Source organism: Gigantopelta aegis, chromosome 6 (assembly GCF_016097555.1).
Source record: "Gigantopelta aegis isolate Gae_Host chromosome 6, Gae_host_genome, whole genome shotgun sequence".
Classification (NCBI taxonomy): domain Eukaryota; kingdom Metazoa; phylum Mollusca; class Gastropoda; order Neomphalida; family Peltospiridae; genus Gigantopelta; species Gigantopelta aegis.
In genome coordinates, this window is record NC_054704.1 from 43,208,058 (window position 1) to 43,222,806 (window position 14,749).

At 36.3% G+C, this 14,749-nt stretch overlaps 1 protein-coding gene across 2 annotated transcripts in view; it reads right to left on the minus strand.

Moving 5' to 3' along the window:
• LOC121374195 (magnesium transporter NIPA2-like) overlaps positions 1-14,630 on the minus strand; it is a 28,417-nt gene extending 13,787 nt beyond the window's left edge. The window contains exons 1-2 of one of the 2 annotated variants that reach the window (XM_041501177.1): positions 14,390-14,630; positions 2,072-2,162 (exon numbers count right to left, since the gene is read on the minus strand). In XM_041501177.1, coding sequence (XP_041357111.1) covers positions 2,072-2,104 — 33 coding nt within the window. In that variant the 5' untranslated portion in view covers positions 2,105-2,162; positions 14,390-14,630. The remainder of the gene's footprint in view (positions 1-2,071; positions 2,163-14,389) is intronic. The other variant, XM_041501179.1, reaches the window with a different exon arrangement.
• Between the last annotated feature and the right edge of the window lie 119 nt (positions 14,631-14,749).

The following is a 14,749-nucleotide window of genomic DNA, read 5'->3' on the forward strand; positions in this document are numbered from 1 at the left end:
CAAGCTCTCCAAGTGCATTTCATGACATTGTAGTGTGGACAGACAATTGTTTTTTACTAGCTACTCAATGCACAAAATGGTGGTCCGATATAATTCGAAAGTATGTATAAATTGTCAGGCATATTATATTCTATAAGTCGGTAATATTTAGTCTTATCCAGACATCGTGAGTTGTTTTGGGCTTTGTTATCAGTTGTAAAATCAAACCTGAAGATCTTGTCTCTAATCGAAGGCTCCTGGGGCAGGACGTAGCCCTGTTGTAAAGCACTCGCTTGATGCGTGGTCAGTCTAGGATCGATCCCCATCTGTGGGCCCACTGAGCTATTTCTCATTCCCGCCAGTGCACCACGACTGGTACTTCAAAAGTCGTGGTATGTGCTTCCCTGTCTGTAGGATGGTGAACAAAGGCTCCAATGCATGTTCTTTTTGTCATGGTCATAGGGTTTAACGTGCACATTCAGAGCAAGCTGTTGTAGCGCACACTGTTCCTTTTGTGCACTTATTACACTTTTATAGTGTCCGACATTTTCTGAATTACAAAATGGCCAATGAAAAATCAAGACTAATGTCACCATTTTTATGTTGGATGTCATCTTATCTTTTCAGCATGCACTGTGCCAAAAAGGTACATTAAAACCGAAGTTGATGTGAATGGGAATTGCCTGTTTACACCCTAACACAGAATGCCCAACTTGCCTCCATTCAATTTGGTGTGACACTACCTTAATCATGGGTGCGAACGTGAATTGGTGATGACTAATTGAACATGAACTGAAGATAGGTGTGAACATGCAATCTGAACCGAAACTACTTTGAAACCAGTTTAGCACTACTTTTTTTAAAATGTAGAATGATGTAAATACGGCATTAGACATGTATGCAAATCAGCTTCGTTGGTTATCTGTTTAGAATGTGGGTTTATGCAAAAAGGAAAGCTTTTACTGTTGCATGGGTTTGGAACTAAATAAAATGTGCCCATATCAACTCAAGGCATTCATACTGGCTAACACTGCTTATAAAATTTTAGAGTCCAGACTTAAGACTAATGTTATGACAATGCCATACAAATTGTACATGCATATGACATCATTAAACATTGAGTCTGGACTCTCAAGATATTTTATAAGCAAAATATTTTATTAGGCCAATTAATAACAGAAAAATAGTTCTCATCCCTGCCTATTTTTGCTTTGGTAATGTCATTATATATCTGGACATGGTCACCATCTTACGAAAATAATAATAATAAATAATAAATCTCAAGGACATTCCTATGCCTTTTTTTAAAGAAGTCCAAACAATAGCTATCTTTCTATTTTTTACTCAACCATATAAATACTTTCTAAAGCAGTAAATAATTATATAATCATTCCTAGTATTGGTATGGATCTAACACACTAATTCAGGGCTTCTAGAATTGTTATACAATCCACTAGCCATGGGTTCAGTGATTTAAAACATTTACTAGCCATGATTAAAAATCCACTAGCCATGGGTTCAGTGATCTAAAAAATGTACTAGCCATGATTAAAAATTCACTAGCCCTACTTTACATAAATACAATTTTAATAATGGGAATAATTGGATATGTCATCTAAAGGAGATAGAGCTTAAAACCCTTAGATTTGAGGGGAAGAAGGGGCAAGATATTCTCATTTACAAAATAGACTTAACTGTAGCATTTTACCTTTTTATCACTAGCCATCGGGCATGGCGATAGTAGTTATTTACTAGCTTAACATTGAATATCACTAACCTTGGGACTATGGCTACTATAATCTAGAAGCCCTGTAATTATACACTGGCGTGTTTGTTATAATCTACACAACATACACAAAGCGTACATCCTTTATAGAGTGGTACAAGTGTAAAAACACACAAAAGACACTCAAACAATGACAAAAATAATAAGAGAATGCAGATTGGGTGTACAATCTGTATTTACAAACAACATTACATAATTAGCCCACTTAGTACAAGCTGAAGATACTATGAAACAGAAAAGAAATAGCGAGCAACTGTAGACCTGAACTTTGGTGGATATAAGTAAGCAAACTGCCATCCTTCTTACCTGGGTGATGTTGTTTACAATGGTGGATTTCATTGTTCTGCAAAGTATTTAGTCAGCAATCTAATGACTGAGTATGCAGATGCAACTGTCACTAAAACATCAACACAAACATGCAGTTTCAAAAAACGAAAAGAAAAATCAATATGTCACGCCAACAGAAATACTTTCAAACATATTAACTGTAATATATCCATTACAATTTTGTGAACCTAAAATACAACCTTCGATGCCATCTCAGGTCGACCATGCGATAACAAAGATCAGCTTCAGAAGGTTACAATCAGAATGAAATTACAATCAGGTCACAAATAAGGAAATCACATGATCATCAAGTGATGTGTAAAATTAGCACACAGAAAATCATAAGCATGCTCAGGTCGACTGCGATCCATGTCCGATGGTCAGGAACCTGTTTCATCGCATCACAGAAGTTAACATGTTGAAATCTTGGATCGCCAACTACCACTGATCATCATTAACACCATTGCAAGAATACTCGGGTCACACCGGATCAGTGACAAATCCATTACACACGATCATGGCACAATAGCCCAGTGGTAAAACGCTCGCTCGATGCACGGTCGATCTGGGATCGATCCCTGTCGGTGGACCCATTGGGCTATTTTTCGTTCCAGCCAGTGCACCAGGACTGGTATATCAACGGTCATGGTATGTACTACTCTGACTGTGGGATGGTGCATATAAAAGATCCCTTGCTGCTAATCAAAAAGAATAGTTCATGAAGTGGCGACAGCGGGTTTCCTCTCTCAATATCTGTGTGGTCCTTAACCATATGTCTGACGCCACATAACCGTAAATAAAATGTGTTGAGTGTGTCGTTAAATAAAACAGTTCAATTGCAAAAAAGTCTGTATAAATTGCAAGATCAGCCTAAGCTAGTCTTTAGGGGTCGACATAAAATGTTTTACCCAGTGGCACAGAGGGCCAGTAGAATTTAAGTTACTGCACCACTTCCCAATGTTACTGGTCATCATAAAATGTTGCTTGTCCCAATGGTTAATTATCAAATGTTTTCTAACATAATAAGAAAACTTGTACTTAATAAACTACAACAAGGAAACAGTTGAAACAACATCAATCAATCTATGAAATGAAACAACAATACTAAGAGTTGATATTGAAGGAAACATCAATTCATTAAATAATGTTGTATATATAGTCACACCTACTTGCTTCAAAGACCTGGAGCATGATAAATGTGTTTTTGTTTACAAATATGCCCAATTTGTATAAATTATATAAATTATATGGAGTGTAACAAATGTATGCTGGGTTGTCAGTCCTTCACAATGCATCAAGTATTGATAATATGTTGATACATATACTTGTATTTCATGTGTTCATAAATAAAACTATACTGTAAATCTATTTCAGATTAACTTGTACATCACAGAGCAGTCAATTTTGATTGTGCTTATTTCATTGAGGGGGCAGGGTAGGGGGACTAACTCAGGTGGTAGAACACTTGCCTGAGATGCTTCGGTCACAGGATTGTTTCTCCTTGGTGGACCCATTCTCTGACTGGGTTTTTTCCATCCCAACCAGTGCTCTACGACTGGTATATCTAAGGCCGTGGTATGTACTTTCTTGTCTGTGGGAAAAGTGCATATAAAAGGTTCCTTGCTGCTAATAACAAAATATGGTGGGTTTCCTCTGAAGACTACAAGTCAAAATTACCATCTGTTTGACATTCAATAGCCGATGATTAATAAATCAAGATGCTCTAGTAGTGTCATTAAACAAAACAAACTTTATTTCATTAGACGGTATGGCTGTGATGCTGGGGTCATCACCCGGGAGCATCCAATTATACATGTATCTTTAAATCAATAACACACATATTCCCATGTGGTACCATAAATAATACATGATATTCTGAATGTCAATGAGTATGTCTGAACATAGTTTGTCTCCTTGTGACGATGTCTTAGTTAAGATTGTCTTTGTTCAGTCTTGACTGGTTTATTGCATCATCATTTTCAGATCAGTAAATTCCAAAATGGCAAATGGATATATTACTGGTGAACACAGACCTTGTCAAGTGTGCACCAAGGTTTGTACAAGATGAGAATCATGCTACATGTACATCTGTAATGTCTGCCCAGAAAAGATAGCTCTCTGTGTAAACAAATCATTGAAAATTTACCACATGCCAAAATAAAAGAATAATAACCACCAACACAAATTTATGTAATACTCCAAAGACATAAATTTATTCTCATGCCTAAATGCATTACAAGAATTCTCCAGAATTAAATGTCTTGCCTGATGTAGTGTTACTAGTAGTTGCATCCATAAGATGTTTATCTCAATGCATATTAAAACGAAAATTCAATTTAAAAAATGATTTAACATTTTTATTTAATTATTTTTTCACATGCATTATGATGAACATCTATACACGTAAGTGCAACTATATGTATAAACCAAGTTTCATTGATTTAGGATCCACAGGCAGGATAGCACAAACCATGGCCTTTGTTGAACCAGTTATGGATCACTGGTCGGTGCAAGTGGTTTACACCTACTCATTGAGCCTTGCGGAGCACTCACTCAGGATTTCGAGTCCGTATCTGGATTAAAAATCCCATGCCCCGACTGGGATCCGAACCCAGTACCTACCAGCCTGTAGACCGATGGCCTACCATGAAGCTGGTATATATATATGATTTAGTCAGACTTATATTTCATTATGTTTCCAAATTTTTCACCAAGAATTTGATAAAAAAAAAGTCAATAACTTTTTTGGAATTATTACTACATATACTCTTCAAAAAAAGAAACGCAAAAGGGTACAAATGGGTTATAACTCCGATTTTATGTTTCCTACCGGTTCCTGCTTTGTGAATATAAGGTCATTGCATGTCCCAAACACATTCCAACGGTTACATTCGATAAAACGCAGCTACTGTACAATAAAGTTCCAAAATGTGAATATTCACAAAAACGCAGCCACGTGCAAACCATGTCACCACTGCACGTGCGTTGTCTGCACGTGCAACATGAACACCGACAGTATAAAAGTGCAGGGTGTTCACTTGCCTGGCCTCTGTATCTGGCCGACAGTTGACAATCCAGGACATGCCACGTCTCAGTGAACCGCAGAGAAACAATGCCATCGGCCGACTAGACGCAGGCGAATCCAGAACGGCCGTTGCCAGGGCATTCCATGTGTCCCCAAGCACCATCTCCAGACTGTGGGACCGTTACCAGCAACATGGATCAACACGTGACCTCCCTAGATCCGGTCGACCACGGGTCACTACCCCCGGGCAGGACCGCTACATCCGGGTACACCACCTTCGGGAACGATTGACTACTGCCACCTCCACAGCCGCAGCAATACCAGGTTTGCGCAGGATATCCGACCAGACCGTACGGAACCGCCTACGTGAGGTAGGAATTCGTGCCAGACGTCCAGTTCGAGGTGTCATCTTAACACCACAACACCGTCGACTCCGACTGCAGTGGTGCCAGATTCATCGACAATGGCCTCAACTGCGATGGAGACAGGTGTGGTTCAGTGACGAGTCCCGATTTCTGCTCCGACGTCATGATGGAAGATGTCGCGTGTATAGGCGTCGTGGTGAACGTTATGCGGCAAACTGCGTGCAGGAAGTGGACAGATTCGGCGGGGGTAGTGTCATGGTGTGGGCAGCCATCTCACACACTGGCAGAACTGACCTGGTCCACGTGCAGGGCAACCTGAATGCACAGGGCTACATTGACCAGATCCTCCGGCCACACATCGTTCCAGTTATGGCCAACGCCAACGCCAACGCAGTGTTCCAACATGACAACGCCAGGCCTCACACAGCACGTCTCACAACGGCTTTCCTACAGAACAACAACATTAATGTCCTTCCTTGGCCATCGATATCACCGGATTTGAACCCAATTGAGCATCTATGGGACGAGTTGGACCGACGCCTCCGACAGTGACAACCACAGCCCCAGACCCTGCCCGAGCTGGCAGCAGCCTTGCAGGCCGAGTGGGCCACCATCCCCCGGGACGTCATCCGTACTCTGGTTGCTTCAATGGGCAGGCGGTGCCAGGCAGTTGTCAACACACGCGGAGGCCACACCCGATATTGACTCCAGATGACCTTGACCTTGGTGGTGCTCCAGATGACCTTGACCTTGGTGGTGTGTCCTATCACTTACTCACAATGGACTAGAGTGAATTGTGAACAATCCTGCAACATTTGGTAATTATCGGACTCACCATTCAATAATTAATTCAATTCTCCAAATGTTACGACAATGTGGTTTTGCGTTTCTTCTTTTGAAGAGTATATATTATTAAATTTCATTGCTTACAAGCTTTCTAAGTAAGTTATTCCTGTTGCTGGCACCTTTTATTTAGTATGATGCAGCAGTGGTATTATTTGTTTATTTATACATGTACTCACAAAATCAGGGGCCTAATGTATTATTAGGTATAAATGGATTCATGCGAACACACTATGCTGTCCAGCCAGTGTGTAAAGCAGTTCTGTGCGTCATACATGCATGAACGTAAAAAATTATCACATTCAGTTTATAAGTGTATTACATACATATTGCATATAAAATTCAATACCATAAATGGCTAATTAATAATATTTTTATAACAAAATGTCCATGATATCAGAAGGACATCAATCATGCTTTAACACAAGCAATTACTCTTGCTCACACAAAATGATTTCCACATGCGTGAAAAACTGCAACCTCATCTCACACTGGTATCAATAATTTATTTTATCGTACTAAAAATTACTGTGAATTTGAAACGGAGCAATTGCTTGTCTATATTGCTCATCATCGATTGTCAAAGCATAAAGATCGAGACATCAAACTTATAAAGAGGTAAGCAAATGTTGTTCACATATAGATGATTTTGGATTTAGTTCTTTGTAATATATATCCCATCCAATTTAATCAGTGTACATGCCAAAACACACACACTGCATAATTTATTATTAATATCTAGATATGAAAGAGCCTGTATGACACATAAGATATAACTACTAGTATATAGACATATTAGAATTTTCAAAACTACACTCTAGCATGTTTGCCGCACATCAAGTGATCATGCAATAGATGTAAACATATATATAGCTTTTTAACAAAGGTCTTAGATCAGCAATATTGATAGTTTATTCATGATCATGATCACTCCAAAATAAACCTTTATATAGTAGGACTGGACTTCACAGAGATGTCATGTGACCATGCAGTTAAGATTAATTAACCAATGTACACAGACAACGTTCGGTGAATTTCAAAACATGAGATTGATTTCTCATTGTATAAACGAACAATTCTCATTGTATAAACGAACAGGTATTGTATGGGTATTGTATGGTTTCGGTTCAAGTCAGTGAACAGTTCATAGACCTGGGGTTTTTTTAATATACAGCTAAAAATGTTTTAAAGGAATATATATATATATATGTAACTGAATGCTTAGTTTAACTACAATATGAGTGATGAGATACAAAACTGACTTATTAACAAATGGGGTACAGCTAATGGTTTCATTATATGAGGATAATACAAAATACCTTTGGAACACCAATGCATAGCTCATTTGCATCAAAAGGAACCAATGAATTGGCATATAACTCTATAATGAATAATGTCAAAATTTATATTAAAACATATTGAGTTTAAAACCCATACCAAGTCAAATAACATTTGTTACTAAAACTTTCTATGCAATTAAAAACGTTTAATCTCATTTTTAATACAGGAGTGAAGACAAAATGCTAGAACAGCCAAAGTAATTGATAATGCAATACTCAGAGACTAAAGTTAGAACTGTGCATGTTTTACCATGTGGCTGTTCCATCAGTTGTCTTCATAGCTGTATCAAAAATAAGATTTAACCTATGCAATTTGACAGTAATTTGTAAAGAAAGTTGTTGTTTTTTATACGGGAAAAAAATTATTTCAGTTTTTTATTTAATTCAGTTGGATGCAGTTAACCAGGAGGGGACATGGAACCACCTCCGATCACACCTCTTTTCCCCATCACCTTTTATATTTGCCTGTCGCCCCATAACACAACTCCCCCTACACCATTGACTCACAAACACAAATTATTTGTTAATTATACCTTTTTTTTCTATGATTCTGAAAGACTATAAATTGAAAGTAAACTTCATTTTAATTTGTTTTAGTTTTTATGCCGTCAGCTGTACTATTATCTGGTTATTGAAGTTACATGATTGTTACACCTTCTGGCAAAACAGTCTTCACACATACTTGCCAAAATTATATAGTCATATGTTTTAACATAAAAACCTTTCTTGGATTATGTACATATATTCATTAAAAGTATGACTGCATGGTATATTTTTTAACCAAACAATTTTACCATGTCTATTATAACCAATGATGTACAAGCCAACTAATAAGACATCAAAATTGTTATATATATATTCACGTTACAGAAATGTTGTAAATTGCCTTAAATAATTTTTAGCATTTTTATAAATAAGCACAACTAGCAAACATAAAAACATGTTTTGATAAAACACTGAACAGGTTTATTTTGAAATGTTCTGTCTGTAATCGAATCCACTAAATGTTTCAGCTACCGAAATTGGTGACTTTACTGATAATATTTATGGCTGATGCAACAGTTATGGATGCTCATGAGAAGGGTACAAATGGTAATAAAAAGATAGCTATTTGCATAACAACTGTCTCTTTATAAACATTGATACACATTAGAACCAAATTGTGTATGCCCATTGACACTGATCGCCTATGCCAAGTACAATACTTTAAAAAAATACAATTCAGGCGAGTCAAAAATTACATGGGCAAGTCAAAATGCTGCCATGACTCACCTGAATGGCAAGTAAAAAAAAATCACACCCTGTGTAACTAAATATAGTTTTCAGTTGTTTCTTTTTAGATGAAAAAAGAAGAAGTTTGTTTTGTTTAACGACACCACTAGAACATTGATTTATTAATCATCGGTTACTGGATGTTAAACATATGGTCATATTTGACAGTCATAGAGGAAACCTGCTACATTTTTCCATTAGTAGGAAGGGATCTTTTATATACACCATCCCACAGACAGGACAGCACATACCACAGCCTTTGATATACCAGTCGTGGTGCACTGGCTGGAACAAGAAATAGCTCAATGGGCCCACCGACGGGGATCGATCCTAGACCGACTGTGCATCAGGCATGCGCTTTACCACTGGGCTACATCCTGCCCCTTCTTTCTAGATGAATACATATAAATATACAAGCATCTAGATTAGTGACACATGTGGACAACAAACTCGGGCTACATTCATGCATAAATTAAGACAGATTTGAATACAGAAATGGAAATAAATTTCATAAACAATTATCATATAAATATGAAACATTATTCTGACATGCCAAGGGACCTAACTCCATAAAAATAAGACTTGACGTGTCTCCAACAAACCCCAGGCTACAACTTTTTAAATCTAATGACTTTAAAAGAAATAATTATGTACTTAACAAAATGAATATTCTACTGATCTCTAGTGGTAAAACCTTCAGGATACTAGCTGCAGATTTCTAAAATTAAACAATGCCATGACCCCCCCCCCTATCTCCCCCCTCATGTAGTATGTTGTAGTTTGTACATTAAAAAACCCCAACAATAATTGTGAATGGCCCCTTATCACAATTAAAATAGAACATAAAATAAAATATATCAGTTAATTAGTTCCCCTGGTTTATCTGCCTAGTATACATGTACCTACACCATACCTGCTTAATTAGCATTACCGGCGTCAGGGAGTGCGACAGTGATTAAACACTGTATGTGATTGACCTCGTTAGATTCAGAGATGATTTACCAGTTACAGGTGTCATTACAAGCATTAAAGTTTATTGTTGTCTTTCCTGAAGGGTGCATACAGGATAGCATGCTTGAACTTCAAATGCGATAAATTGGATATAACTACAGTAAAAGCCCTTTATTTAACTGGTCACACCTACTTGACCAAGTAAAAAATAATTATGTGCTTTACATGCATATATTTTAGACATAATCTGAATATAACTACAAATGATATGGAAACTGTCCTGAATGTGCTGGCACTATACAATGCTGCCAGCTAATAACACAGCCTTTTTAATGACTACAATCACACATTAAATGAGTACATTTTCTAGTTTACAATATCGGTATAGATCTCAATACAGTATTTAACCTTTGTATTTAAAATTCAGGGCTCGAACTTAAGAATTTGTTTCCCACGGCAACTTTTAAATGAATTGCTATGGGTGAAACTGCCCACTGACGGCAATTTTGAGCCTGTCTATGGCAATTTGTCTTAAAGGTTATTTTGCTGTATGTAGACATATTTCAAATGTGTAAATATTAAATATTGACACATTATGTACACCAGGTATAAACATTTTTGCCATTGTCGAGGAGCTTTGGTGATGATCTCTACCTACTGCAATTTATATCTCAATGAGGGCAATTGCTGTTGGTGTTGTTGTTAATCCCTGAAATTGCGTCCATGAAAGGCTGAGAATGTGTTCTCGTCACACCACCAGGCACGGTAGTGTAGAATTTGAGAACAGGAGCCTGTACATGAACACATTCTTTCCTCTTCAAAACAATTAGGAAGATGTCCCCGACACCAGAACACAGTTTGGAATATATATACGTGTTTCTGGTCATTCTGATGTGGCTCTAATGTCCTTTTATTTCTCAATACCCAATGTATTTATTTTTCATATATATTATATATGGTAGAATTTGCTGGATTGTAAAAGCTAGTTTCAATCAATCAGTCACTACAACCATTACAATGACCAAAAACACCTTTTATATATGTTTCAATGTTAAAATTAAAGGCTGTTAATAAAAAACATGCTATTCATGAGTCTTTTAAAAAAGTTATTGTCAGATTGACATAAAATAAGTCAGTGTAGGGCTAAAACTTACTGATATTTTCAAAATATGTTTATTTGTGTGCTTTGTGTTTGTGTCTACAACTACTGTTTACTGCAAAACTTGATGTTGTGTATCTGATAAGTATATCATTCATGAATAAAGCTTAATAGATCTGTTTTTACAATACATGTAAATGGCTGGATATCCTTGCAATTACCCATGTGTAATTTCAACCCTTTAATTTTAACCACATTTAACCACATTTAATCAGAAATTCTAGCTAGGTATGACCAAGGTTGATGACAGAACTGTACCACACCATTGTACACATTGATTAATTAAACATCGGCTATTGGATGTCAAACATTTGGTATTTCCGACTCATAGTTATCAGAGGAAACCCGCTACATTTTTCTTAATGCAGCAAGGGATCTTTTACATGCACTTTCCTACAGACCACAACCTTTGACCAACTGTGGTGCACTGGTTTGAACGAGAAAAATACAATCAGTTGAATGGATCCACTGAGGTGGTTTGATCTTGCGACTCAAGCATCTCAAGTGAACGCTCAACCAACTGAGCTAAATCATGCCCCATATATGTAATAAATTAAACATATATACATGGTAATCTTTTAATATTTTATATTTGATAAATAGTACATTTTCTCTTTGATCTTTTTAACTTTTTCTTCTACGATTGCACAAAAAATTAAAACATACCCATATGTATATGACGTTGTCTGCTCAATATAGAGCTGATAATTATTTTCATAAGTGTGAAGCTAACCATACATGTAGCTCAATGACGTCAAAGTGGCTTTTTCAGGAATAATTTATTTTTAAAATGTTTAACAACATGGTCACCACTAGAGCACATTAATTTATTAATCATCAGCTATTGGATGTCAAACATTTGGTAATTCTGACAAAAAGTCTAAGAAAGGAAACCTGCTACATTTTTCAATTAGTAGCAAGGGATATTTTATATGCACCATCCCATAGACAGGATAGCACAAACCACAGTCTTTGATAGCCAGCCATGGTACATTGGCTAGAGTGGGAAATAGCCCAATGGGCCCACCAATGGGGATCGATCCCAGACTGACCGTGCATCAAGCGAGGGCTTTATCAATGGGCTACGTCCTGCCTGTTATAGGAATAATGTCACGTTGCACCTTCCTACAATAACAATAAAATCAGTGCATAACACTTCAGTTTTTAGAAAGCTAGAAAATGTTCAGTGCAAAACAGCTATTGGAATGTTTACATTTGAAGATTTTTAATGCAACCAACTGTTATAGATAGAGGCTATTTCATGGAGGTTTTTTTTCGAATATGATTTTTATGTCAACAAGTGATGTGAAAAACATATTTTCACGAATTGTGAAGCAATTTGAGATCACAAGTTGACATAAAACTTGTATTTAAAAAAACCACACCATGAAATGGTCTTATTTACCATATATACTAATTTTGACAAGATCTTTTGCTAAATTGTTAATATATTTTGCTTATTCTATCGAAAACACGTAACGCCATGATGTATTTGTTCCACTGGGATATTACCATAAAATGTACATGACCATGGAGTTTTTAATAGACATATGAATAAAAATTATCTTTATTTAATTATTAAACTAACAATTATTTAATAATATTGCTGTGCAAACATACCTGACAAAGCGATCTTACAAAAAACCCCCACAAAAACAAGACATGAATCAAACTGCAAATTAAACTTGTACACTTGTACCCTGGTCATTTCGTGCCATAGTTATTTGGTCATTTCGTACCTCAATCATTTATTGTGCAGCTTAGTTGAATGATAGATACTGATGTCACTGTTGATTATCCAACAGCAATAAGGCAGGCATAGGCAGAGAATCTGTCGACAGTGGGCTAAGATGGGGGGGGGGGGGGGGGTTCTCGTACCATATGAAATGATCATCAGTGCCATGGGCTACTTGTCAGTTCATCTTAAAAATAAACTATCACCTTCATGTGGCAATATACATATGTTCACAAAAGTGATTTCAATAGGGTTAATGGTCACTGAAACACATTTTATCATTAATTTACTTCTCTTATTCACTTTTTTTTATTCATTTAAACCTTAATTTGCTCACATTACAAGATATGTTTATTTGTCAACAATAAAAATAAGAAGTAGCATACAGTGACAAAAATAAGATACCGAGTATGAACTGACTATGAGATGGTAATAAGTAGGTACGAAATGGCTATGGTATGAAATAACAGTGGTACAAAATGACCAAAGCACAAGTACAAAACGACTATGGTACAAAATGACTTTGGTACGAAATGACTAGTAACCGACATGACATTGTGTCATCATTATTTAGCTTTGTACTGAATCAGTTTTAGATATTTTATTGTAGTTACACTTCATAACCATTTTAAATAGATGTACAATTATTTAAAGTACTTCTTTTTTAAAATACAATCAGATGCATCAGATCAAATTTAAAACGGATGAAGTGGCACTGACCTAAATAAATATAATTTTGACATCCAATAGCTAATGATTAATTAATCAATGTGCTTTAGTGGTGTCATTAAAAAAAATAATAATAAATTATTCCTAAAAAAGCCACGTTGGTTGAGTATTTGCATTAGTGATTAATGTGTGGATATTTTTAAATCAAGGAACTCGAAAAATGATCGATGTAAAGGTATTTGACTCCAAACATAGGATTGTTGTGGTATTAGTGCAGGAATCTTTGATTACCGTTTGGTAGGCAGCAACTGCGAAAAAAGTACATAGTTTGGTCTCTGACTGTAAGGGCTAATAACTGTCCAAATGTCCATCTATAGTCCATCCCATCATTCTATTAAAATGTTTTTTGTAAATAATTTCAGTTTGGTTTGACCTTTGAAGAAAAGTAAAAGTGTTTTGGAAATAACAAAGAAATACAATTTGTGTGTGCTATTTACAAATCAATTGGCTAGGCAATAAATAACTTGTAGTAAATTATATAGTATGAAAAAAATCTTTTAAAATGCGATCCCCAGGGCCCATTGGACGGACTATAGGTCTCTTACAGTCAGATTACTCAGGCTATTTATTGTGTACAAAGGCAAAATGATGCAGTTGCGACGGAAGGTGCAAAAAAGTGGTGGGGGCACACTTTTATATTTACACACTTTTACACTATTATATAGCAAATATAAAGCAAAATATCTTAAAAGTGTGGGGGGGGGACACATCCCCTCTTACCCTCGCCCTCCCCCTCCCCCCATTTCCTACGCCAGTGCGTTGGTACTATATAAAGTCCTGTCATCAACCTTACAATTCATGTACTAGATGTAGTAAAACCTTGATGCTCAAAATAGCTAAGCTGCTTCAATGCAATTATTTACGTAAAGTCAACTTACCCAAGATTCCTTATTTAGGGAAAACTAGTGAATTGTCAAAGTTCAAACTTCAGTTCAGTTTCACCTGGCCAGCATTCAAGCATTGCCAAGTAAGTGTGGGTTTAAACTTTATAATAATCATTGACTAAACATGAACGTATATTCGCTTTCAAATTTGTGCTGTTAATGAATGGGGAAATATTAGACGTTACGAAATATAGTAACATGGATCAAACAATACTTAACAGAGCACTTGTATTTTTTTTTTTGGTCAATAACGTTAGACTAGTACAACACGTTAGAAGAGTACGCGGTATTGTAATCTAGAAATTGGTGTAGTAATCGCGCATAAACTGATGACGTCTTTATAATACATTCCAA